General features: G+C 41.9%; 1 protein-coding gene across 1 annotated transcript in view; it reads left to right on the forward strand.

Moving 5' to 3' along the window:
* Nucleotides 1–27,887, forward strand: part of Itga8 (integrin subunit alpha 8) — a 165,092-nt gene that overhangs the window by 125,236 nt on the left and 11,969 nt on the right. Inside the window, exons 24-26 of the mRNA XM_055593745.1 lie at nt 8,303–8,408; nt 12,071–12,229; nt 27,754–27,882. Coding sequence (XP_055449720.1) covers nt 8,303–8,408; nt 12,071–12,229; nt 27,754–27,882 — 394 coding nt within the window. The remainder of the gene's footprint in view (nt 1–8,302; nt 8,409–12,070; nt 12,230–27,753; nt 27,883–27,887) is intronic.

The following is a 27,887-nucleotide window of genomic DNA, read 5'->3' on the forward strand; positions in this document are numbered from 1 at the left end:
ACACACACACACACACACACACACACACACACACACACACACACACACTGGTATAATAAACGTGTCTTTTAGAGTTCATTTCCTTACTGACTATTTATACGTATATCTCATCCAGGTTTGTTTGCCATTAGTCGCCCCCTTTTTCATGAAGTATCTATTTCAATCTTTCATCCATTCGTTATGGAATTGTTTGTCTTGTTACTGAGCCATCAAACCCCTTACAAGTCCTGGTAGGAAATCACCTGTCATACATCTGGCCTTGAAATAATTTCTCCCAGTGTGAGGGATGTGGTTCTATGTCTTCTTAACAATGTTATTTAAAGAATGAAAACCTATTAATAGGATTTTTTTTTAATGGTGTGTGTTCTTTGTTTCTTATCTGAGTAATAGGTGTCTCTCTGAAGTCACAGAGAGCTTTGTCCTTTTCCTTCTCCAATGTTTTTATGTTAAGTTTATAATTTCTTTTAAGTCAACTTTTGTGGTTTGTGGGTGGTAAGGCCAAAGGTGCATTGCCCTCATGAATATCCATTTCTTCCTGGCCTGTTTGTTGAAATGTCCATCACTTTACCCCTTTCACTACTTTGGCACTTTTAAAACAAATCAATTGTTCAAATGTGAGGGTCTAGTCCTAGATGTTTCCTCTTCCATATGACACACAATAAGTTTTGAAAAGGAGGAACACAAGCACGTAAATTGTAATGACATTTTTGTTGATTTCCTAGAATTTTTTTTTTTTTGCATATTTACGTTGCCTGTGAACAAAAGTAGTTTTTCCTCTTACTTTCCAAAATACATACATAGATTTAGCCAATTACAAAGTTAGGGACCCCCCAAAAAAAGCAGTGTCCCAATTTATTCATTGTCAAATTGACTCAACTTTGTCACCTGGGGACAGGAACCCTGGACTGAAGAACTGCCATAACCAGAGAGACCAAGTCTGTGTGAGCAGTTATTTGATGACTGCTGAGGGCAGGCCCAGCCTCCATAAATCATCCTGGATGTCAACATCTAGACAGATGAGCCTGTGCTGTATAAGAAATCTAGCTAGGCAGAACCCTGTGAGATAGCCAGGAACAACATCCCTCCACGGTCTCTGCTTCAGGTTCCTGCCCTGACTTCTCTCAGTGAGAGGCTGCTGCATGGAGACTGATATGAACCCCTTCCTCCATGAAGTTGTTTTTAGCCAGAGTATTTTGCCAGAGCATGAGTGGGCAACTAAAACAAGCACCATCATTTCTAACACCAGCTGCTTACAGATTTCATGGTCACAGCAATAGGTTACTGCTGGGAGAAAATCAGATTAAGGTCATCAAAGGAAGAAGGCTATAAGGAGGAAACTGGACAAGTGCCAAACACTAGCTTCTCTTTGTCCTTGTCTGGCAAAGTACAACCTATTACTTCCTACTATTGATTCATAACAACATGTAGGGAGTATGATCTCCCATGACACAAGCCTTGGGGAGAAAGTCTCATGAGTCCTTTAAAAGGGAGAATTATTGATTGGTTGCCTTCTCACCTAAGTGATTTCCATCTCCAAGTTGACTGAAATGATATGACAAAAGCTTCCACCTAAATTACACCAAATAATCTTTCTGGTTTGGACAACCTCACAGTAAGTCTTCTTGTTGGAATATCTAGTGTGTCCCAAAGCTTCAGACATACCTTATCACTTCTTGAAGCCTTAAAAGTGTGTCTTAGAAATTATCCTGAAGAAAATGAGGACAAAGACCAGACCTCTTCCTGGACAAAGTTGAATGCCTTCTTGTTTTTCTTCTGTTAGAGCAGACTCACTAGTTCAATACTGAACAGATGTGGTACCAGGAGATGTCCTTACTTTATTCTCACTCTTACAGTCATTCAATATTCCACATGTAGTCTGATATTCACTTAATGGTTTTCATAATTGCTCTTTATCAAGTTCTGGCTGTTCCCTTTAAAATTTTATTTCTTTTGTTTTGTTTTTTATTAAGAGCTGCTAGAATGAATATGTATTGAGTTCTGTCAAATGCTGTTCCTGTGCCTATGAGGATGATTAAATGATTCTGTCTTCCTTTCCATGGTCCTTGAAATTTGTAAACTTGTTAATTTTTGTTTTGAAAGTTTAACTAAGCCTGCTTTCTGCAGATACCCTAGGCTTGAACTTGCTAGAATTATGCTAGTGACTTTCACATTTATGTTCATGAGAAATATTGATCTATAGTTTTCTTACAGTATATTTTTCTTTCTTGAGTGTTAGGGGAAAGTAGATTCGTAAAATTTATTGGAAGCTTTCCTCCATCCACATGTTCCTAACTACTGAGCATCTCTCCAGCCTCAGCACCAACACATGTGTTTTTCTTGCCTTTAGGATTTATCCAGACTCCTCTACAATCCCACCCTGCAACCAGAGTTAGCAACTTGTGGGATCTTCTTTCTTCCATCCTTCTTCACCCCTTTTCTTTTCCCCTTTCAATCCCCTAACACTAGATACGACAGGGGAAAAGTATACAGGGGAAAGGAAAGAGATCCTGAATAAAGTCAGGAGTCAGAAATGGATGACATTTTAGCTAGAGTACTTCCTGCTAATTAGGGGCATCGAGCTCCTTGGGGCAACTTTGACCTTTGCTATCAGGATATCGAATTTCTTTTTGATTTTTACTTTTCTTCGAGCATGACTACTTAACAAACTGCAACCAAGAGCAACCAACAACCAAACAACAACCGCTGATCCCACCTACTGGGCCTCTAGCATTCCTAAATCATCTGAAAAGTCCCCAGAATCCCTGATGTCGCTCAATCCCAGAAACTATCTGCAGCTTGCAAAACCACGCCTCTGCTAGAGCACGAGGTAAATCATAGTCAGCTGCTTCAAAGCAGACCCATATTCCCACACGTGGGATTAAAACAAAAACATATTTTTAAATTTTTCTGTTTTTTTTTAAAGAAACTGGAATTCTAAGATTGTCACCACACCAACCCTCAGAAGGCCGAGTGTGCTTGTGCAATATGTATATCTGTGGAATCTATATCCTTTGTCCCAGACCCCTGTCTTCTCTTGCCTCCTTCCTACTGAGAGAGTGTTCTCCAGCTTGGATTTCTTGTTATTGGCTCCTACTTGGTAGTCCTCTGCTCTACCAGGGCAGGAAGTCCTGATTTCAGGGGAGCCTAAAGTGCTCCAGCCCCTGTTTTGACTCAGACTTATACACAGCCTCTGACCTCTTGCTGCTGTGCCTCTTAGTGGCAGATCCATCCTCTTCTATTGCTGCCTTGTTCTAGGGAACAAAGAGGAGGGTGGCTGCTCTGCCGGTACCTGGACACACTTCTCTTTCTGTTTCTTTTCCTTTTTGTCTGTTTTATGATTCTATACTGTTTTTTCCTCGTGAGTTTGATATTCTCTGTCTTTCTCTCTCTTTCTTCTCTTTCCCCTTCTCTCTATCCTCTCTCCCCCCTCTGCTCTCTACTCTCTCTCTCTCTCTCTAGAAATTCTCTCTAGAAATTCTCTCCCTAGAAATTCTATCTTTGGAGGTTTTCTTTTTTCCTGTAGAAATATTAGCACCATATATTTTTCTTTAATAATGAATTTATCAAGGGCTAGGAGATGGCTCAGTCAATAAAGGGTTTGCAGTGCAAGCATGATGACAGAATGACAACTTAAGATCCAGTCCTTACTACATCCTCTAACAAGCAAGTGTGTGTGCATCACTGTAGTCTTAGCAATGTGGAGGCAGAAACTGGGGCTTGGTGGCCAGTCAGTCTTTTGCAGCTCTGGTTTCAGTCAGAGACCTGACTCAAAAACTACACTGGAGATAGAGAGAGGAAGACTCCTAACGTTTCCACTGAGATCCACATACATATATACACACACAGGAAGAGACACACACAGGAACACATACACAAGTATACAACACAAATACACACACATACAAGCGTGAAAAAAAATGACTTCAGCAACATTTTAAACTGTTGCTATATTGGGTTTCTTATAACTCAGTTTAAATATTTTCTAACTTGCTTTATGATTTTTCCTTTGATTCATCTGACTAAAGGGAAGTGACCTGTTTGAAGTATAGTGATGTGGAGTATTGTTTTATTCTTGTTGAGTTTCAATTTCATTCCCTTGTCTTTTTCTAAAAGAAAAGAGCTTCTATTTTAAAAGTCCAGAGAAGAAAATACAGCATTAATTTTTACTGTCTTTTCTTTTCAAAAATAGTATTCATGAACTCTGTCTCACCCTCTATATTTATCTTAGAGTGTTGCCATTGTTTGTTTATTTGGGTTGGGTTTGATGTGTTTGGTTTGGTTTTTCACAGTGCTACACATTAAACCTAGGACCTTAGACATAACTTAGACATGCTAAGTTATGTCATACAGCTATCTCCTTAAAATTCTTTCTACTTTTCCTTTTGAGGCAGAATTCTCCAAGTTTCTAAGGTGGGCCTCAGACTTACTCTATAACCCACATTGAGCTTGCTCTGTAACCTTTGAACTTTCAATTCTGCTGCCCCAGTCTCTTGAGAAGCTAGTTACAGACCTGTGAGTAGCCGGTATTACAGATCTGTGCCACCAAATGCCCTGTAGTTTATTTTAGTTTTGCTAACCAGAAACTATACGAAGCAAGCTGAGCATAGTACTATGGTTTAATCCCAGCACTTGGGAGGCAGAGGCAGATGGATCTCTGAGTTCAAAGCCAGCCTGAGCTGCAGATAAAGTTCTAGGGCAGCCAGGCCTATACAGAGAAACCTTATCTCATAAAACCAATAATAATAATAAATAAAAATAACAAGAACAACATATATATGAACTGTTTTTAAGTTTATATTTAAATTGCTTTGTAAATAAATTTAAATTGCAGAAGTTTTCCATATTCAATAATGTATAAGTGATGCCAAGGCAGTGAAGGCTGGCTGCAATTGCCTTCCTTCTTTTTTTTTTCACTCTTTCTTTTAATTTTAAATTTTTCTTCACAATTTATTCATTATATACCCTGGTTGAAGCCTCCTCCCTCAACTGCCCCAGTCCCACCTTCCTCCCTCTTCCCCCTCCCTATCCCCTTCCCCTAGTTCACTGAAAGGGGGAGCTCTCCACTATTGCCATCTGCCCATAGCTTGTTAAGTCTCATCAGGACTTCCTGGATCTGCTTCGTCCTAAGCCTGGCAAGACTGCATCAAACAGTGGTCAACTGAGTTCATGACAGAGGCAGCCCCTTCTCCCCTCACTCAGAGATCCATATGGAGACTGAGCTGCCAATCAGCCACATCTATGCAGGTGGTCTAGGTCCTCTCCATGCAAAGTCCTTGGTTGGTCTCTGCAGGACCCCTTGAATTGCCTTCATTCTTATACATTCATCCTGTGGGATTGATGCTTCCACATGTATTTCTGCCATCGGTTACAGTAAAAAGGGAAATTTCTATTCATGGTTGCCAGCAGTCCAAACGACTAATTAAAACTGGTTTCTCATGTAGATGCAGTTGTTTTAATTGCTACGTTAATGTCCAACAGTTGGCCACAGTTTATTCTCTGACGGTGTTGAAGTTCTTTTTGGCCAGATCACATAGCTAAACTCTTTCCTCTGATGATGCTTCTAAAACAGTGATTCCAGTGTTTAATACTTTAAGGAACAAGTAGTTTCTATGTTGAAGATCTTTTATGTTCAGCCTCTAGGAAAATCTTATTTTCTTCTGGTTAATGCTGTTTATTCTTAGCTACTTTAACTATGTTAAGCCCACTTTTATTTGTTGTTGTTTTATAGTTTAAAAATAGTCTTAAGTAGAGTGTCTTGAGTGGTAAAAGTACTTATAACAGTTCCACTTGATTCGGTACGACATGGCATCAACATTGTCTTTGAGCTGATTGGCACACAGTTCATTAGGACAAAGGATGATTTAACACAGGTCTGTACTAGATAAACTTAGTCATCTTATATAGAGTTCATGAATTACTGAAATACAGCCTTTTAAAAATAATCCAGTGGAATAGGAGGTCAAGAGAGGAAGCAGGGCTCAGAAGAAGGTGCACCATGTACTACACTTGCTGCCAAGTCTGAGGACCCAGGCATTATACTCGAATGCAAGCCAAAATGGTAGAAGGAAAGTACTCACTCACACAAGATGCCATCGCAAACACACATACACAGACACAGATGCACACACAAGCACACACAGTCTTAGGGTTACTATTGACATAAGGAGACACCATGACAATGCTACTAAAGAAAAGTATATAATTGGGGCTGGCTTACAGTTGAAGTTTAGTCCATTGTTATCATGGTGGGAAGTATGGCCGCAGGCAGGCAGGCAGAGTTCTGGAAAAGTAGCCAAGAGTTCTACATCCAGATTGGCAGGAGGCAGGAAGAGAGAGAGGCACTGGACCTGGCTTGATCATCTGAAATCTCAAAGCCCACCCCTAGTGACACATTTCCTCCAACAAGGCCACACTTACTAATAGTGCCACCTCCTGTGAGCGTATGGGGGCCATTTTCATTTAAACCAACACACATACCAAAAAAAAAAAAAAAAGAAAAAGAAAAGAAAGAAAGCAAGCAAAAGAAATAATAAAAGAAATAAATTTGAAAAGAGAGAAAAATCATGAATAATGAAGGCCTATATAGTATACTGTCCATAGCAGGTAGGGTTAGCATCATTCAAGAAAATAAATGATGTTCTTTGCTTTTGTGGATTAAGAGAAATTAAAAACAAGTCCTATTATTTTTTAAATATCACATCATATAACCAAATATTTTGGTTCACATCATGTAACCAAATATTTTGTTTTAAAGTTCCTGACAGCAAACACACTTCTACTCATCAAAACTCTTTTTCTTTATCCCAGAAAAAAAATTATTCCCAGAAAAATTAAAGTTTAAATCTACACAGAAACTTCTATATAAATGTTTATAGAAACTCATTTGTAATAGCCACCAACTATAAACAACTCAAATGGTTTTTCAGTGAGTCAATGATAAACAAACCATACCATACACTATTATTCAACAATAAAGCAGAATGGACTATTAATAGATGGAACAGTCTGGAAGAAAAAAAAATGTTTGGAGTTGCTAGAGGCTTCAGCAATTACTGAATATTCTTAAAGTAGCCTTTTAGACCCACATAGGGATGCATTCTGTTGAGACTGATTTTAGCTAAAAATCAAAGGCTTCTTTTAAAGATACCCTTTCCCAATAAAAATCTAGAAAGCCGTGTCTTTCGGCATTCTACTCTGGGGGCTGGGCAGTGGCTCAGGGTAAGGTGCTTGCTGAGGACATGAGCCTGGATTCTCACTGTGCAAACTCCTGTAATCCCAGCACCGAATGGCAGAGACGGGGTGTGGGGTGGAGGATTCCAGGGGCTCACTGCATGGTCAGCCCGACAAAGCCAAAGCAGTGGATGCAAAGTTCAGTGAGCTCTCCCGTCTCAAATATGCTCAAGTGGAGGAGCAACTGAGGACAGCATCTCAGCATCAGGCTCTGGCCTCCACGTCCTCCAGGAGAGAGGCGTACATATGAATGCGTGTGCATACATGCTCGCGCCACACACGCGTACATAACACCACAAGCTGAATCTCACTCATCAAGAATATCTATGTGTACACTGCGAATGTCAGGCTAATTTCATACTTAGAAGAGGGCGACACTGAGCACCTCTCTTGTCCCTTGAGTTTTCTGTAAAGCAAACTTTGCCTGGGTTCATACTTGACCCCATCTGGCTCCGAGTTTGGCTTTGGTCCCTTCAGTAACAGGAAGCAAAGGAATCTCGAGGACTGTATACAAAGCAGCCACTGCTCTATGCAGGCATTTTTAAACAAAAGCTATTTCTTCCCAACTGGATATTGAATACATCACACAGGAGCCTTGATATACTTACATACCAACACACACCGCACACACATACAGACAGACACACATCCTATTTCTTATTTGGGGTTAAAGCAGGGACTATAGAACCTCTATGCACAGAAATACACACGCATACTTACAAAGAATAGATAGCAGGCTTTATGAATGTACACGTGTGTATGTGTACGCTCTCCTTCATGTCCATTCAAGAATGGTCTCTACTCTGCCCCCTAGTGTCCAAGTTAGGCAAGACTGTAAAACAGTGACTGTACTATAGACTATACAGAAGAATGTGGAGTGCTGCTGAGTCGCCAGCATTCCTCGGTCATTTTATTGAGCCTTGCTGTCGGCGTCTTACCGTGCATCAGATGTGTCTTCAGGTAACTGCAGAGCACTGTCTTCCTCCGAAGCCAGTGTGACTATATAGTAATATGCAACAAAGACATCCTCAGCGGGCCCTCATCAGTAATCAACTAATATTCCATATTCCAGAGTGTCCCACCCTCCGCAGATTGTTCTGCCCATCCACAACTGGGAACCGGAAGAGCAGCCCCACAGAGAGGAGGAAGTTGGTCCTTTGGTTGAGCACATTTACGAGGTAGCTACTTCTTTTTTAATTATTATTTTATTAATTTACGTGTTTGAGAGTCTTACCTTCGTATATGTTTGTGCACCTTATGTGTGTGTGGTGCCCGTGGAGGCCAGAGGGTGGCATCTGCTCCTCAGGACCTGGAGTTACAGATGGTTGTAAACTGCCTCGTGGGTGCTGGAAACTGAACTCAAATCCTCTGCAAGAGCAGCCAGTGCTCTTAAATGCTGAGTCATCTCTTCAGCCCAAGGTGCTTATTTCTTATATTACATGCTTTGAGGTTCTAGTCATATACTCTTTACTGATAAGGACTTCATAGACCCTCATGTCCAAGTCTAAGGTCCAAGCTGTGCAACTTGTGCTACGACGCTACCATTTTGCGGTGGCTGCCGATGGGTGCCCTGTTAAATAACCATGGACAGGGACACTCAGTGGTAAGATATATTACCTGGCAAGAAACAGCTCATCTGATTAAGTGAGCTTTTAAACATACTTTTATTTGTTCTCCACTTAATATCTGGACAGCCTTTGTATTTATAAAAAAAAAAAAAGCCAAGTCCCTTGTATTTCTTCCTTTTCTTCTCACATTTTCAGATACCTTAAACTTACCTAAATATAAGTTAATGGTCATTATGCATAAGGTACTACTAGAATACCTTATGAACCATTCATTACTGTACCAAAATATAGATATAATTTATGAGGCAAGAACACGATAGAATAACTTTACTTTTTATTTGTGTAATTATAATCAGAAATGAATCGTTTACTCTGAGATCTGAAATACTGCAAAGTTTAGTAAACTATCTTCCGAGGCAAACAGCAGCCCACAGAAAGAGCCCAATGGTCTTTTCCCACACAAAGTCAATGTGTTGATTTATTGACATGTTACCTAAAACATTTAAAATTTTAATGAAAAATAGACATATGATAGAGGCTTAATTTAGCAGTTACTTGTTTGTTTGTTTGTTTGTTTGTTTTCTTTAAAGCTAATTTCACCAGCCAAGTAGTAATTGATTTTCAGGGGACCCAGCATGGAATTTCAGAAAATAAAGTTCCAAGGAGCTTTCTGATTGAGATCCTTTTCCATTCAGTCTCTCTTTATTCGTTGTTCAGAGTATGACTTCCTTTTCTTTTCTTTTACTGAAAAGAGATGTTTTAATACAGCATGCTAGTTCTGGCTCCCCCACCAGCTCCTCTCAGTTCATCTCCATTTCTCCACAGGCCATTTCTCTCTCATTACAATACAAACAGGCATGTAATGAGTGAAAAAATTAGATTTAAAAAACAAATAAATAAAAGAAAAAGCACCAAAGAAAAAGCTCAAGAAACACATACAGGTGCAGAGACATAAAATTTTGCACATGCAGAAAAGCCAGGAAACACAAAACCAGAAACCATAATATATACAAAAGGACTTTTAAGGGAAACAAACAAATCAACAACAACAACAAGCCCTAACGAAGCATTAGAAGCTGACCATCAAAATACCACTGAGTTCATTTTGTGTTACCCATCCACTGCTGGGAGTGTGTTTCTATACCCAGCTAGGCTGCCCGGGAAGAAACTCTTTAATTTGCAAGTAGTTTTCTATTAGAGAGAGCTTCTGGGTTATGGATGGGGGCTTGTGTCTACTTTCTCTCTCAGCACTGGCACAGTCTCTGTGAGTTCATCTGTGTGTGTCAATCCTGTTGTGTTTGGAAGCCCTTGTTTCCTTGGTGTTCTCCATTCCCCTTGGCTCTTATAACTAACCCTCCTGTGGCCTCTTCTGCAGAGTTCTCTGAGCCTTGAGGGGAAGGGAACAGATGGAGAGAAACATCCCATCTAGGACAGAGAGTTCAAGGTCCCTCTCTCTCTGCACATTGTCTGGCTGTGGGCCTCTGTGTTTGTTCCCATCTACTGCAGGCAGAAGCTGCTCTGATGTTGGCTGAGGGAGACACTGATGGATGGGAACAGCAGGCTGTCATGTGGAGTCACTTTATTTCTGAACACGGCTTTCATCTCAAGTGACAAGAATGTAGCTGTTACTTTTTCGTGGCTGTAATAACATGCACTAACAACAGTGACTCAATGGAAGACAGTTTATTTGAGCTTATAGTTTTAGAGGAACACAGTTCAGTGGGGCAGGAAAGACATAGCAGCAAGCATAGTGACAGTAACAGCATTGGGCACGCTGCATCTGCATTCAGGAGTCAGAGAGAAATAGATGCGTGCATGCTCAGATCATCTTCATTTGAAACATCCTGGGGTGAACAGCCCCTTCTACAGTTAAAGAGGAGCCTGCCCATGCCAATACAAGATAAATATAATTCCCCACAGGCCCAGAGACTCATGTCTCCAGTGAATCTAGCTTCTGTCAAGTTGACAAATAGTCTTAACTATCTCAAAAAGCAATGAAAAGCATCTCTGGGTTAGCAATGAAGACATTCGCAAACTTGAACTATTCATCTATGAGGAAGAATTGACAACTCCTAAGTTGTATTGGCACGAAAGTGTTCTTCTTCTGTATATTCAGAAGCCCTGGTCCAAGCTTAAGCTCTTCTGATAACAAAAGCACAGCCCTGTCCCACCATAACTCAGGTCAAGAACTTCACAGGGAAACAAGCCAAGCTGTTGAATCATTTATTATACTGTGTGGGCAAACGTCCTCTCAGGAGTAGTAAAAACTACAAAGTTTGGGGGAATTGTTCAGATTCAATCATTTATGTGCAGCTTTGCTTCTAGGATTAGCATAAACATCATAAAAGTTTAAAGTAGTCACCAGGATGGCAAGAAAAAAAAAATCACTGACTATCTCTTAAACACCAATCTCATCTCATAATATGCTGTCAGTCGGTGCCATATTCTTTTAATGATGTGAATTAAACAGGCTGTCAAACAACAAAGGCAAAAATTGAGTTGCTTTATATAGATTATGATAATTGTCAGAACTGAGGGGGACAAAGATCTCTACTAATCTTGGAAAGAATCTGTAAACTCACATACCTTACAATGTGCTTAGTGTTTGGGGATGTGGTCTGCGTCCTCTGAGTATAATTCGTGTGTTTAAAATGTCCATCTTCATGAGATGTGGCTTTCCTTTCCCCGGTATTTGCTAATGCAGCTAGTCAGCTTGCTCGAGGAACCTCGCTTTGAGACATGCACTCACAGAGGACTGCGTCTCTGGCTCTTGATGGATGGCCATTTTCCCAGAGGGTGAAAGAGAGTGCATCACATATGGTTGCCATTGACAAGTCAGAAGTCAGGCAGGAGGAGGCAAATTCCAATGTAAAGAAAGGATGGCTACAGTTTGGAAGCATATAATTAAAATTGCATTTCTGGTGCTACCATTAAGTTTACGTGAGGTCAAGGCAAGCATAGCAGTGGTTGCACACAGTGGGTACAGACTGAGCACACAGTGGGCCTCTCTACACTAAAAACAACAAAGGATATTTTGTTTGTTTGGATGTTTGTTCTTTGGGAAACCCATACTGTGACTTTCAAAACCTGAGCCCTCTCTGAATAGCTGCATACTGTGATTTCAGAGCATCTACCTCCTGACCAGGTAGATTTTCTGTTCTACTGCCATGGTTAAAGCTAATGACACATGCCTTTCAATACAGATACATGGTAGGCAGGGTTGGACTGTGTCGACTTGATGTGTCATTCCCTGATGTGTCACCTTCTTACAGCTGCACAATATTGGACCCAGCACCATCAGTGACACCATTCTTGAAGTTGGCTGGCCATTTTCTGCACGGGATGAGTTTCTCCTTTATATTTTCCATCTTCAAACTCTGGGACCTCTCCAATGTCAAACAAATCCTGAGATCAACCCACAGGATATAAAGGTAGGAATGTGGCCCCACCACGGGCTTGATCTGAGTGACCATTGGGCAGAACCTTTCTCCTGGTTTTAAAGGGCTCAGCCTAGTGCAGTCTTGCCCTGAGCAAATGTTTACTGTTCATAGCAACCTGTTATTGAGCCTAGCCTCTGTCAATGGGACATCTTTTATAGATCCATCAGTAGAGCAATCAAACCAAAATCATATCTAGGTATGTCAAGTTCGGGAGTGTTAGTATAAAATGCTATTTTTAAAAGTCTTTTTCTGGTATATTGCCCAAAGACATGAGGATCTTTGCCAAAATGAGCTCTCGCAGCTGTTGTCAATAGCAAGTGGTAAAATGTGAGAATTTGCCAAAGGCTGTCTTAGTGCCCTGAGAACCCCCAGACTGGAATGCTGGGAGGCAGGCACCTCAGTAATGAATGCTTGTAGAGAAGCCCAAAGCAGTGCAGTACAGATTTAAGTGCTTCTGTGAGCCTAGAAGCAAGAATGGTCAGGAGTAGCCTGGGGAGTCCATGGTGCGACAGATTCAATGGGTACCTCTGGCCTATTAGAATGCAGAGTCAGGGCAGGGCCTGCAAAGTCTATTAAAAGCAGGATCAGAAAGGAATCTTGGAAGTGTGCTGGAAGGTAGGACTACAGCAGAGCCTGTGGAACCAGACAGAGTATACTAGGGCCTGGTGTAAGGGTCTACAACCAGGCTGGGTCAGGGGAGGGCAGAGCCTAGGGGCTTCGTTGGAGAGAGCCCGGGAGTCTATTGAGAGCAGGACCTGAGCTGGGCCTGAGATTCTCCCTCTCCTTGCTTTTGCCTCCTCTTCAAGCAGCTTGTTTGCTGGCCACTAGTTCATTACCAAAGAGCCCAAGTGTCCCAAAGACACATCCCCTCTAGAGTAAGGTCCAAATGTGGCTCAGTTTCTTCCCAGGAAGTAAAGAAATGAAGTAACACGAGCCCTTGCAAATGTCACATTTGCATGAAAGCAAAAACAAAATTTCGTGAATCGGATGTTGTCTTCTGAAGACAACTTCTCTCAAGAACATTCCCCGAGTAGCTACAAGGGCCCAGTGTCTCTGGTCAAGGACAGACTTCCTGAATGGACTGAGACATCTAGGACCTAGCCACAGGCCTGGGGTCACTGCCGCTGTGATTGGCTTCCTTTTTCACCCCCAAACGCTCCGTACGTAGAGGCAAGAGAACTAACAGGAGGCTCAGCATTAAAGGATCCAAGGGATGATAAGCCTCCCTCTCTGTGGAACAGTAATAAATAAAGCCACTGTGTGTCATGAAATTATTTCAACTACTTCCTGGAATTCTTATCCCATTTCCTCTTTCTTTCCTTTTCATTGAGATGGTTTTTGTCTTCAGGGACAACATCTTATTAAAGAACAATGTCTTCACACGTTAGCGTATACGATTTAAGTAGCTCAGATCTTCACCCACTGCGCCCTGTAAATAGTATATCTCACACACAGCCTTGCCTTATGTACTCCAGCAGAAGGCCCCTAACTCTCTGGGAGTGCAATGTTTGCCTTATGCCTGACACTGCTGATAGATGTTTGTATATATTATGTAACTTGTTTAATGTGCACTGTGCTGGCTGTAAGTTGTTTTTTTCCTGTGTGGCAATTTAACCATCATTTTTGGTGACAGTGACAGCACTAACAGATAACTTGCATTAAATGTTGACAGATTCGTGCAATCTGAGTGTCAGTGTACACTGAGCACCTGGCACCCTCTGAGTCCTACTAATTCTTTAGAGTGCTCGTAGACTTCTATTAGAAATCTAATAAGGCTGGGAAATCCTTTCAATGCAACTTAAGTGGACTTCTTTAAAAAAAAAAAAAAAAAAAAAAAAAAACTTCCCCAATCTGTGAAAACTGAATATAAGATTATATAAGATTAAATGACAATATGAAGCAACAGTTCCTAAAAATAGCTTAATTAGAATAATATGTAAATTCCTCCTAATCTATAGAAAAGTTGATTGTCACTACTTTCAAGTTCTTAACATATTTTATAAAGTTTACTCTAGTCTACATATACGAGTGTTTTGTCTGCACATCTTTATGTATACCACATGTATGCTGGGTGTCTGAGGAGGTCAGGAGGGGGCACGGAGACCGCTGGAACTAGAGTTGGCAATGGCTGTGAGCCACCAGATAGGTGCTGGGAATAGAACCTGGTTTGTCTGGAAGAGCAGCCAGTGCCCTCAAGGCCTCTTTTCCCAGCCTCCTTCATATACTTTAACAACATTTAATGTTCCCAGAGAAATTTCAAAAAATCTCTTATTAATAAGTAAACATTAAATGATTACTTTTATGCCAGTGACACTTCTAATTGAGAGTGCTTGAATATTATTTTCTCTTAGGATGTTAAATTGGTTAGTGAAACTGCGAGTAACTTACTCAGCAAGTTACTCCTTCCTAGACAATGCGAAGGTAAACAACTTGATCTGTATTTAATATGAGTAGAAATTCGTGTAAAATGGATTACAAATTCTTTTCAACAGATAGGTTTAAATTTTTAAATGGTAATTTCAAGGCTAGTTGATAGCTTATGTATGTTGTCTTGTTATAGTGTGTGTGAGTTTGTGTATGCTTGTATGTGTGTGTACACGCACACTTTTGTGGATGTCATAGCTCAGCACTGGGTGTCCCCCTCTATCATCCAGGGTTATTCACTAAACCTGGAGCTGACATTACAGGGACCCTTCTGTCCCTGCCTCCCAGTGCTGCTGGGTATTATAGACACAGGCCTGGTGTCGGATGTGTGGGGGTGCTGGAAACCTGAACTCAGATCCTCATGCATTCATGCAGGCACTTCCCAGCTGAGCCATCTCCCCAGATGTAATTGCTGGACTTTAAAAACGTAATAATAAACAGAGAAAGTAGGTTTCATAAAAGGAAGAAGGAAAGCTACATTTGCTTATTTAATTAATTTATTATTTATTACAATTTATTCACTTTGTATCCTGCCTGTATTCCCCTCCCTCCTCTCCTCCTATTTCCACCCACTCTCCCTCTTCTCCCATGCCCCTTCCCCAGTGCACTGATAGGGGAGGTCCTCCTCCCTTTCCTTCTGACCCAAGCCTATCAGGTCTCATCAGGACTGGCTGTATCATCCTCTTCTATGGCCTGGCAAGGCTGCATACCCCCACCCCCCACCAGAGGGAGATGATCAAAGACTCAGGCCACAGAGTTCATGTCAGAGATGGTCCGTGCTCCCCTTACTAGGAAACCCATTTGGAAACTGAGAAGTCTATGGGCTTTATCTGAGCAGGCGGTCTATCTCCTCTCAATGATGGTCCTTGGTTGGAGTATTGGTTTCTGCAGGCTCCCTGGGCCCAGATTTAAAAGGAGGAAATCATGAAATTTGTAGGCAAATAGATGGAGCTAGAAAAGATCATCCTGATGAGGTAATCCAGAACCAGAAAGACAAACATGGTGTATGCTCACTTATAAGTGGATATTAGGCATATAATATAGGATAAACATACTAAAATCTATAGTCCTAAAGAAGCTAAACAACAAGGAGGACCCTAGGAAAGAGACTTAAACCTCATTAAGAAGGGCAAACAGGATAGACGTTGGAAATAGGAGAAGACAGGGAACAGCACAGGAGCCTACCACAGAGGGACTCAGAAAGACTCTACCCATCAGGGTATTGAAGCAGATGCTAAGACTCACAACCAAACTTTGGGCAGAGTGCAGGTAATCTTATGGAAGAAAGGGGAGATAGAAAGACCTGGGGTGGACAGGAGCTCCACAAGGAGACAAAAAACAAACAAACAAAAAAACCTGAAAGCTACATTTTTTTTAAAGGCAAGAGGTAAATCCCAATATTCAGTTTTAATTAGCGGGTAGAGTAAAGGCAGCTCCTTGCTATCTATGCTCTGGCTGGAATGTGCTGGAAGTTGTCACCAGTGTAAGTGCTGGAGGGAGGGAGGGCCCTGAGGAGGTAGGGCCCTGAGGAGGTGTATGAGTCATGGGAGTTTCTGCCCTCACAACTGCATTAATGCCATTCTCACAAGAGCACGTTCTCGGAGGACTCAGTAACTGTGGGCGCAGGTAGTTAAGGCACTGAGGTGGCTTCCCTAGGTTTCCTGCTTCCTCCCTTTCCATGTCACCCCTTTCCCAACCAGGAGCCAAGAAACCAAATGGATGCCAGCTCCGTGCTCCTGGTCAAACACAATGCCCATGTTCTTAGTCTCTCCCTATACACCCCCCCCCCACTCCATTCTCAAGGGATATTCCAGCAACTGGACAAGGCCAAGCTATCTGCATACAAATTTTTCTTTGCTTCTCTCTTTAATTTTACAATTTTGAAGAATAGCTTTTATCGTTCTTCGCCAGTTTCATGCGTGTATACAATGTACTTTGATCAGGTCCACTTCTACCTCCCTCATCCCAGCTGCACCTGGAAACATCCCAACACATCTCACCCCAACCTTATGCTCTTCTTTTTCTCTTTTACTTTCATTTTTTACTTTATTTTAATTTTTTTGCTATTTTAAGAGAATATATATTTTAAACTTATCCTACAATATATTCTGAGCATATTCTTCCCCTCCCCTAACTTTTCCTAGATCCCCCTAACCTCCCTGTCTACCAAACTTCATGTTATTTCTCTCCTTCAAAACAGAAAATAAAACAAACAGACAAAAAGACAAAAAAAAACCATCAAAACAAAACAAGCAAAAGAGCACATACACACACACGCGCACACACACACACACACACATACACACAAAACAAAAACAAAAACAAAACATGGAGCCTATTTAATTTTGACCAACTACTCCTATGCATGGGCCTTTGGAGTGTAGATGATGTACCCAGTGTTCATGGAGAAAAACCAGTTTTCTTTAATGGACTGATTCTCCCAGCAGGTATCAACTGTGAAATAGCTTCTTAGTTAGCAGTGGGACTTTGTGCCCATTTCCCCTTCTCCATGCTGAGATTTTTTTTTTTGGGGGGGGGGGCTAAACTTGTACTGCTCTTGTACATGCTACCACGGTCTCTGTGACTTCATATGTTGTGTCTAGAAGACACTGTTTCTTTGGGACCATCCATCACCTTTGGCTTTTATAATCTTCTAGCCAGCTCATCTGCAGCCTTGAGGGAAGGACTTTGATAAAGATATCCCAGTTTGATCTGAGTGCTGCAAAGTCCCTTCCTCTGCACATTCTCCAGTTGCGTGGCCTCTGTATTAGCCATCTAAAGCCAGAAGAAGCGTCTCTAATGAGTGCTGAAGAACGCATTGACCCTCTGCTACTTTCACACACCTTTTGGAAAAGAGACCTGCTGAATCGAATTAGTGCTGCCCTTATGCACGCGTGTGTGGGGTCATTCGCCAGAGCACGGGCAGTGTACCCATGTCCACACCTCCAAAGGAAAGTGGCACCCCACTCAAAAGTCATCAACTGCCGATATGTCAGCATCTAAAGTAGAGCCTCATGACCCCCTCCTCCAGCCATGCTGGACTTTGAAGTGGCTTGACCTTGTGTAGTCTTTGTGCAGACAGCCATACCTGCATTGAGTCCTTGAGTGCAACTGCCTGGTCATAGCAAGAGGGCAGCATTTCACAGTGCTCCTCCTCATCCCACAGCCCTTACATTCTTTCCACCCCCTCTTCTGCAATGTCCCTGAGCTCTGGAACCGAGAGGTAATAAAAGTGAGTTGGTTGATGGTATAGATTTTCCATCTAGGGCTGAGCACTCAATAGTATTTTTTTTTTGTCAGCTCTTTGGCCAGCTATGGGTCTCTGCATTAACTATGGCCTACTCTGCAATGTCTTAATAAGGAAAGGTCTTAATAAGGAAAACATGAGGTGGTGACTGTCTCTTGAAACATCTGTACCCACGAGCCATCCATCTTCTACCACCACTCACGTAATTTCCTCTTAGTCACCTCCCCCCATTTCCGTGCTCAGAAACATATCCCCGTCAACTTGTTCTCTCACGTGAATTCTTAGCTACAGTCACTTATGGCTGAAAAGATTTCTGTCTTTGCTGTCTCCGTGCAAGCCTCTAAGTGAGCAGCTTTTCTGCTCACTTTTATTATTTTGTTTTTCTTTTGTTCTGCTGTTTTGATACAAGTTCTCCTGCAGCCCAAGCTGGCCTCATACTCTCCATTCTCCTGCCTTGGGCTCCTGGCTTCCTGGACTGTGGCACGCACCACCACCAAGCCTGCTGCTCTCACAAAGTACTGGAAAAGAAACCATCAGATCTCCTGAGAAGCACTTTCTAGACCACCCACTACAGTAAGCCAGAGCCACCAAAAGCCTTTGAAATGATCTAGATATCCTTTTAGAGCCTACCAAATGACATACTTTACAGATTCCCTCAATAAAAAAAAAAAAAAAAACATCACAGAGCAAACAAATACGTTTTCTACTTTTTATGATCACTCACATGGCCACATTGTCCTGGATATCATTATTTTTATTAACAAATACACACTTTTATGGCATCAAAACCATATTGAAGCTTAAGGGGGTTTTTCCTCCTTGGGATTTTTTTTTTTTGGACTGAGTACTGAGTTACCATTTAAAACATGATTTTTAAAGAGAAATGCTTCCTTAATGCCAAATAGCTCCCCAAACCCTCTGAAATTTGACCTGTGTGCAAACAAAGATGTGTTCCAAATTCAACATGAGCCTTCAAGTCTTCTCACATGTACATCAAGGTCCAGTAAGTCTGACCTTACCCGGCTCAGTTTTCACAGTAGGAGCCGACTATTCTACCAAGTTAGTACAATATCTCTCAAGTCTGAGGAAGGGATACTGAGTGCATAATAATTCTAACCTATGGTCACTTTAAGTAACAATGAACAAACCACCTCACCCACATTCACCTCACTTACTGCCCAAATACAGAGCATCTGGATGGAACAAAGAGAGACCACGTACAGATAACACTCAACAATAGTGAATTCTTTATTTTAAATGCAGATGCCTACATCAGTGTAGGCTTCATGGAGATCCACTCACTTTGGTCTGTCACACCTCAGAGTGTGGGGAGAAGTAGAAATGTAAAGAGAAGAAAGAGCTTTGCAGCCCCTATAGTTCTCACTCAAGGAAGCCAGTGCCCAGCCTAGGTCAACACAGAGCGAGGAGATAACTCCCTCACTATACCTGCAATGCAAAGGTTGGGGTTCTGTTGTGCAGAGATGCTTTCCACATTCTGGGGTTTGGTTACCCATCTTCTCTCATCCCAGGGGAAGGAAAGAGGAGACATCCATGAAGGTTCTGCCTACACACTTCATAGTCTAGGTCAGAAAGATTTCAATTGGCTGTTTCTCCCCCTTCCACCATCTAAAACATTTTGAAACCATTCAACTGTCTGCAGCATTCAGACCAATGCATTAATCTAATTCGTTCCAGATCCTTCTTGGAAAAAGATTTTAGAGTTGAGTAAAGTGTTTCTCAACTATACTAAAGATGGTAAAATAATTCTTTTTTCAAACTACCAATTTTGTTATTTTGGTGGACTTTATCCTGGGGTTTGGATAAACTTTCAAACATGCTGTGATCTTTAGATAAGATGAGGCTGAAAAAGTAAACCCAACCAGGGAACCACAAGTTTCATGAAGAATAAAAGATTTTAAAGTTTTTGATGGGCAAGATTTTGCAATAAGCAGTCAAAGTGTGAGCTGATCAGGATCAGGCACAAGGCTGAAGAATGTGAGGCTGCCGGGGAAGAAAGGCAAAGATGCTCAGAGCTGACCTGCACTAGCACCCCAGAATGCCTTCCAGAAAGAATTTCACAAAGCTGAGAATCCTCAGGTATCAGGAGTCTTACAGCGACTAGACCTGTCAGCATGAAAAGCCTGCGTCTTCAGCAGCAGCCTTGGAAGTATGGAAGAAGGTCCGCTGAGTCTCTTCTTGCTTCAGCAAGGCTGATCCCACAGGAAGTCCAAATTACAACCAGATCATACAAACAGAGATGGCAGAAACCCAGAACCAGCTCATCTGTCAAGGATTATAGCCTTGCAAATAGTTTTCTAGACTCAAGTGGCCGGCAGACAGTGGCTTGGCAAATTTGCATAGTTTGTCTTATCCTTAAGAGTAAGTACTTTCTTTTCCGTTAACTGCCTCTGTACACTGTTTTCCATCAATTCAAAACTGGGGGATGTTAGTTTCTAAACAACAGCTCTGGCTCACTCAGCCCCTAGCTCCCGCCTAACATACACTTTTAAAGCAAAGACAGAGAAAGAACTTTCTTTCCTTTGCCATTGCCTACCAATTTTTTCCCATACCTTTTGGAATCATTTTAAGGAGCTTGAGTATTGGCAGTCACAGTTTATTTCATGGCTGAAGCTCTCAGTGGTGCCCAGGACTTACCCCTATCATGGTGTAGGCTGTAAACTTTGCCTCCTTCTTTGAGAATCCCAGCCATTCATGGCTTCAGAAGGTCTGAGCGAGACAGCCGCCCGGCTCTGGTTTTCTTGTGCAGGTAGGATGCTGTGGTTGCCTTCTGTGCTTACACTGAGCTCATTTCCTGCATCCTACTATAATGATAGCACTCCCCTGTAAATGCTCCCTCCGACTCTTAACAGAGCCTGTGGATCCAATTCATTTGTTTTTTATGTTAATGTATATTTTATTATTATCATTTATTACAATTTATTCAATTTCTATCCAGGCTGTGGCCCCTCTATTGTCTCCTCCCAATCCCACCTTCCGTCCCTTTTCTTTCCCTATGCCCCTCCGCTAGGCCACTGATGAGGGAGGTGCTCCTCCGCTTCTCTAGAGTTTACTCACTAAACATTCTTCTTGTTTTGCTCATTGAAGATCTTAAGATTCCTGTGCATGAGCATGAAGACCTATGCACGTGAGTTTGTGGGTGCATACTCATGTGGGTAGATGCGTGCATGCGTTCATGCGTGTACACACAACCGTGCACACATGTGCATTGACACAGATTTTCATTATGTAGTCTAGGCTGACCTCAACCACAAAATCCTCCTTCTGCCCTCTCTAAAATGCTGGTATTATAGGCATATGCCACCATTCCTAGACACAGAAGGACATATTGAAAAGGTTGATGAACAACTCTAATAATAACAGCAATGGCACAGACCTGAGTACAGACTCAGGTAAGACCTGGGTGTGGTGGCTCATACTTGCTGCTGAGGTGAGAGGAAGAGACCGTCGGAGTTTGGGAGCTTTCGGCTGGCTAGCCTCGCCTACTGGCAAACACGCAGGCCGGTGAGTGACCTCTCTCAGTCAAAATGTGAAGATGCCTGAAGACTGACGCCCGAGGTGGTTCATTGACTTCCACTCACACTCACATACAGGTGAGCGTGTGCACCCACAAGCACACATACATACATATACATGTATACATATCGTGAACTTGTACATCTCATAGAAATTATATGATGAAAACCACATCAAAAGCTAAGGAAACTTCAACACTATCAACGGAGTGCATCGATTCTTCTAGTTAGACTGTGCATAACTCTTTCAGGAAGAAAAAAAAAGTAGGGTTTTCCCTCTAGCCACAAACCCTTAACATGTATGTCCTAATTGCAGAGTACACGGGCCCTCTAGTCTTGCCTCCAATTAGATTTAATTATAGTCCAAAAGTTTAGTCTGTTCTTCCATGTATGCTAGGAATACCTGAAGTCCAAAACACATTACAGACAAGACGAAGATGGAACACAGTGCTTAAGTCTGGATTCTCGGGGCCGTCCGTCCCATTTCATCTAACCTCTTTCTTCAAATTCCATTCTTTTCAACTGCACCTCACATTCTGGCTACATAGTGTTTCTTTAATCCATAAATTTAAACCTACAACAGAGTGAGGACTTTGGGAGAATATTATGAAAATGAAAAAGTCTTGTTGGGGTCAAATTCTGAGGAGCAGCTGGAGAAAGAAACATGTTTACTAACAGTTGTCTTCGTGGTGCAGAAAGTGGCTTGCATTTGTTTAAGCAGTCACTTTGGTGTTTGCTTAGAGCTACTCGTAGCGCTGAACCAGCTTGCTCTCCACTGTATGTCTCCCTCACCTGGATGTTTAGGACCGAGCTTCCCTCACCTCTACCCATCTCTTGCCACAAACAAGCATGATCTACGGGACCATGGCCAAGAGGGAAAGAGACTCCACTCTGTATCTAGAAAATGAATTTTAATTGTTGTTTGCATTTCTTAGATAACTTCTCCCCTCTTATTGTGTTTTGTTTTACTAAATAATTCCTGGAATGCTAGTTGAGAAAACTGGCTTTGTAAGCTGTTTGAAGATCGTTTGACTATGGTGCTCAATCGTGGCATTTTTCTATCTGCAAACAGTGGTGTGAAATGAACAGAGCAAATTCTGTCAACCTCTGTCTCACAGGGGCTTTGTTTTCTAGCTCACAGGAAGACCTAAGCTTCATCCAGAGACCACGTATTAATATTGCCAAATTATAATGTATTCCAGTACATATGTTTTTTATTTCCACATAAGCCACATCTATTGAAACCACACAAGGAGTTCTTGGTTTGGGGCCATTGTTTTATTAATATGATAAAAATCATAGGTTAAAATTAGGGAATAAAGAATCACAACTAGGGACTAGGGAGATGGCACACTGGATAAAAGGCCTGCCATGCAAACACGGGGCCGCGTGCTTAATCCCAAAATCCTTTGCAAAGAAAACGCCCAGATGTGGTGGAGTAGGATTGTAACCTCCAGCACCCAGCACCGAGGAGGCAGAGACAAGCAGATCCCTGGGGCTTGCTGGCCTGCCTGCCTGCCTGCAGGGAAATCTCCAAGCCAATGAGAGACTAGGTCTCAAAACAAACAAACAAACAAACAAACAAACAAAAACAGAAGACCCCACCAGTTGATGCCACCTGAGAAACAATAACCAAAAGTGTACACTGGCATCCATGTGTGTGTATCCACACTTCATACACATGTGGACCTGTACATGCATGCTCATGTGTACACACACACACACACACACACACACACACACACACACACACACAATTAATTATGACCCCGATTTTTTCAGTACTTCCACTCTGTACTTTAGGTAACTTCCAGAGGCAGGGGTAGGAGATCACAAGTTTAAGGTTAGCCTGAGTTACATCATGAGACCCTGTCTCAAACAAAGAAAGAGAAAAGAAAGAGAAGTTGCACATAATAAATCTGAAAGCCGGGACAGCAGACACATACAGACACTGTAATAGAAAACATATGAGGAATTAGGGATTTACATGATTCTTAATTGTCTGTTGAGCTCGTTTTTTGTTTTTTGTTTTTTTTAATCTTGAGCTGTAAACACTTTTCTATCAGATCCTTTATTTTTGAGCATCTGTGAACAACCCCCTGGCTCATCCTCCTTGCAGAGCAGGCTCTGTCATTGTCCTGGGAGATTCCAATACCCCTGGAGCCAACACGTCTGAGTTCTCACATCATTCCATCTATGCTCCTGACTATCCAGGGCATTGGCCACTAGTCTTGAGCAAGTTCTCTAGATACCTTACCTTGCAATACTCAACATCCTGTTCTTCATCCATTCTCCCATTTTTGTAATGTTCTCGGTTATCTCCGGTGAACCTTTTCTTTCTTTGCATGCTTTCTCTGAAGCGGTTAGTCCAACCCAGCCCACCCTTAAGGCTACCATTGGCCAAAATTTCTTCCAGTCATGCTGAGAATGCAAGATGATTCACCTGGACATTCTTTTAGAAGTTGTCATGACCTCTCTTCTGCAGTCTCCAAATCCCTGCCCTAAAAATCCTAGCCAGACAGTTTCATAGTCCAGCTTCTTCACCCTTTAGGCGGTGGTCACATTATATTCCAGTGGCTGAAGCATTTATGGTGCCATTCTTGTCCCAAGGAAGCACTGTCCTCGTCAATCCCCACGCTGGCCTCTCCAGTCCTTCACTACCCTCTTTGTACTTCTTATCACTTCCTTCGCATTATCGTCGGTAGTGCCCTGAAGTATGTCTTCAATTGTTCGGTTTATACATCACAAAATCCAGCCCACAACATGGACCTTTCAATATTCTCTCACACCCTCAACTTCTCTCTGTAGTACTTTTAGAGAAAAAGCCAGTTCTTCCCAGAGCTCCAGGCTTAATGGTTCTAACATCAAATGCCCCTGTTTCCTTTTCCTGTGTCTTTAACCTCTTCTCCTTTACCATCTATTCTTTGGATCTTAGAAACTTGGAAAGTTTCCTCAATAATCACAATAAAAGTAAGCCAAATAATTTGACCTGTATTTTCAAGGATGGACTTCTTGCCTTCCAACTTAAGATTCATCTTAACTCTTACCTATCAAGAACTGGTTTTTGTTTGCTTGGTTCCTTGGCTGGCAGCTTTATTTTTATTTTTTGACAGGACTTCACAATGCTTGGGTGCCTGAATCTATCTATTGAGATTATGGCATGGAAAAGAGACTTCTTTAACATGGGAATGGCCAAGGAACTTCATTTCATACCTTCTAAACAGTTACTCACTTGTCCAATCACTCTTGAGTGATTATGATTTGATTTTCACCTGCAGAATCTCTCACCCAGGAAAGAATATCCACAAATTCCGATCTGACATATCCAGTCAATACTTATATCCTTTATCCAAGTTTTCCTCCTCTTCAGGATCTATGTGACCTAGAGTCCCTTGTTTTTGCAAATTTTCTTTCCTCTCCTGCAAGGCCTTCCCATCTGAGTTTTCCTGGTTAGATCTCCTTTCTCTTCCTGTTTCTGGTGTTTCATAGGACTCTATGCTTCTCACTTCATCTTTTCTCATGGAGACCAGCTAGTGGCAATTGTGGATGGGCCAGATAGTTACTTACAGGCCACAGAAAGCATGTGCAACATGAAACAGAGGCCCAGAGCTTCAAGGTAGAGCAGCTCAGGAGTGTAAGCAAGATACTATGCTGTAGAGCAGATATCAAAGGACTGCTGGTAAGATAAACCTGGGGAAGCCAACAGAAGCAAAATCCAGCATGTTACAACCCTTGTCATCCTGACGAGTTTGTATTCTGTTCTTTTATCTGTCTGGTAGTCTTCTAGACCAGTGGTTCTAAACCTGTGGGTCACAAACCCTGACAGGGGTCACATATCAGATGTCCTTCGTATCAGATATTGACATCGCCATTCATAACAATAGCAAAATTACAGATATGAAATGGCAATGAAATAATTTTATGGTTGAAGATCAGCACAACCTGAGGAACTGTATTAAAGGAGTGCAGCATTAAGAAGATTGAGAATCACTATTCTAATCCCTTAGATACACTGAGACTGCTTTTCTGGCATATTCCACATCTTCAAATCAGAACTACTTTTTGATTCCAATATGAGCCTACTAATGTTTCCCCCATTACATAGAGACAAACCAAGTAAAAGTTGGCTTAATATTCAAGGTGGAAGAATGGGCAGATTTCTATATTCAGTTGGTCATAAGTGTTTCCAAGCTTTTGCCATTGTGACAATGGCATTTTGCCATTTTTAAAATTTTGAACTAATTATTTATTTGCTACGAGACAGGGTTGCTCTGTGTAACCACGGCTGTCCTGGAACTTGCGTTGTAGACCAGGCTGGCCTCAACTCAGATATCCATCCACTCTGCCTCCCGAGTTCTGGGACTAAAGGTGTGCACCACCACATCTGGCTGAGCTTTTGGACTTTTGTTTGTTTGTTTGTTTGTTTGGTTTTTGGGGTGTTTTAAATTTTTTTCACAATTTATTCATTATATATCCTGATTGAAGCACCTTCCCTCAAGTCCTCCTAGTCCCACCTCCTCTCCTTCCCTCTTTCCCCATCCCCTTACCCTAGTCCATTAAAAGGTGGAGTTTTCCTCCTTTGCCATCTGCCCATAGCTTATCAAGTTTCATCAGGACTGCCTGGATCCTCTTCCTTTGTGGCTGCTAAGGCCACATCACCAAGGGCAAGTGATCAAAGAGCAGGTAACTGAGTTCATGACAGAGGCAGCCCCTGCTCCCCTTATTCAGAAATCCATAAGGATACTGAGCTGCCAACTGGCTACATCTGAGCAGGGGTCTAGGTCCTCTCCATGGATGGTCCTCAGTTGATCCATAAGACTACCTGTACTCTGCCCAAAGTTTCTTTGTGAGTTTCAGCATCTATTTCAATTTCAAACCCCTGTTGAGTGGAGCCTTTCAGAGGACCTTCTATAGTAGGCTCCCATCCTGTTTCTTCTCTTCTACCAATTCTGTCATCTATCCTGTTTGTCATTCTGAATGAGATTTAAGCATCCTCCCTTGGGTCCTCTTTAGTGTTTAGCTTCCTTAGGTCTGTAGATTTTAGTATGGCTACCCTATATTATATGGCTAATATCCACCTATAAGTGAGTGTATACCATGCCTGTCTTTCTGTTTCTTGGTTACCTCACTCAGTATGACCTTTTCTACAACCACTTTGGAAATCAATCTGGTGCTTTCTCAAAAAATTGGGAATAGCACTACCTCAAGATCCACCTATACCACTCCTAGGCATATACCCAAAAGATGCTCTACCATTCAATAAGGACATTTGCTCAACCATATTCATAGCAGCTTTATTTGTAATAACCATAATCTGGAAACAACCTAGATGTCCCTCAATGGAGAAATGGAAACAGAAAGTGGTACATCTACACAGTGGAATACTAGTCAGCTGTTAAAAACAAGGAAATCATTAATTTTGCAGCCAAATGGATGGAACTAGAAAAGTTACATAACACTTTAATCTACAGTGTTTATACTTGGGAACTTTACAAGTTATAAAAGAAAAATAATCTTGTAATGATTTAAGCACATTCACTACTTTGTGGCGGACTTCATTCATAGTTTCCCATGCTGCTTGTGTCCCGTGATCTGCAGCTTGTGCATACCTACAAGCAAATAATGTCACTAGGATAGAGTGTTTGGTCTATTGGAATCCCAAGACACGTTTACAGTCAGAAGTGATCAGCAGAGTCATGGAGGTAAAAATCACCAGTTCTAGAATACAAACTAACTAAGGGTGGAAAGGAAGCTGTCCTACAGCAATGTAAGCATTATGAGAGCCACTACCCACAGGGCACAGCTCTCCTTGCAGGAGAACTTCACATGAGCACAGGAGCAGGGTCAAAATCATAACGACAATAGCTGAAAGACCACCTCCGGCTGTTCCCCTCCCTCTCCAGATGCCTCAGCTTTTATCTTACCTCATAAAAGTTGCCTCCATTTAGCCAGGTTCACTTCCTCATGAGGGGAAGCACTGAGAGGAACTCATGTCTGAAAGGTCAGTTATTTTTGTTTCTACCCTTATGGGGAAATTGGTTTTCCTTAAAACCTTATTCTCACAAGATAAACCTCCCAAGAATGTGTTCTCCCACGCTTTATGGGTTCTTGTAACTGAAGAGTGGACAGGCTTGTTCCTGGCAGCTTGAGTCCTTTTGGTGTTGAATGTGCCAATGGCCAAGCCCCACCTTTGTGTGCCTTCTCATGTGAATCCAATCCAACTGCCCAGGGGTCGGCCAGGATTTGAGGTGAAGGGAGAGGTAAATCTGTGAATGCAGCTATGTGTGATGAATCCTGCTTTCTCTCTGCAGCCTGCTGCCTCCCCAGAAGACACCCCAGAGCTCAGCGCCTTCTTAAGAAATGCTACGATTCCTCATCTGGTCAGGAAAAGGGATGTGCCAGCGGTCCAGCTCCACAGACAGAGCCCTGCAAAAATACTGGTGAG

The sequence above is a fragment of the Psammomys obesus genome, unplaced genomic scaffold, assembly GCF_907164565.1.
Source record: "Psammomys obesus unplaced genomic scaffold, mPsaObe1.curated_primary_1811, whole genome shotgun sequence".
NCBI lineage: Eukaryota > Metazoa > Chordata > Mammalia > Rodentia > Muridae > Psammomys > Psammomys obesus.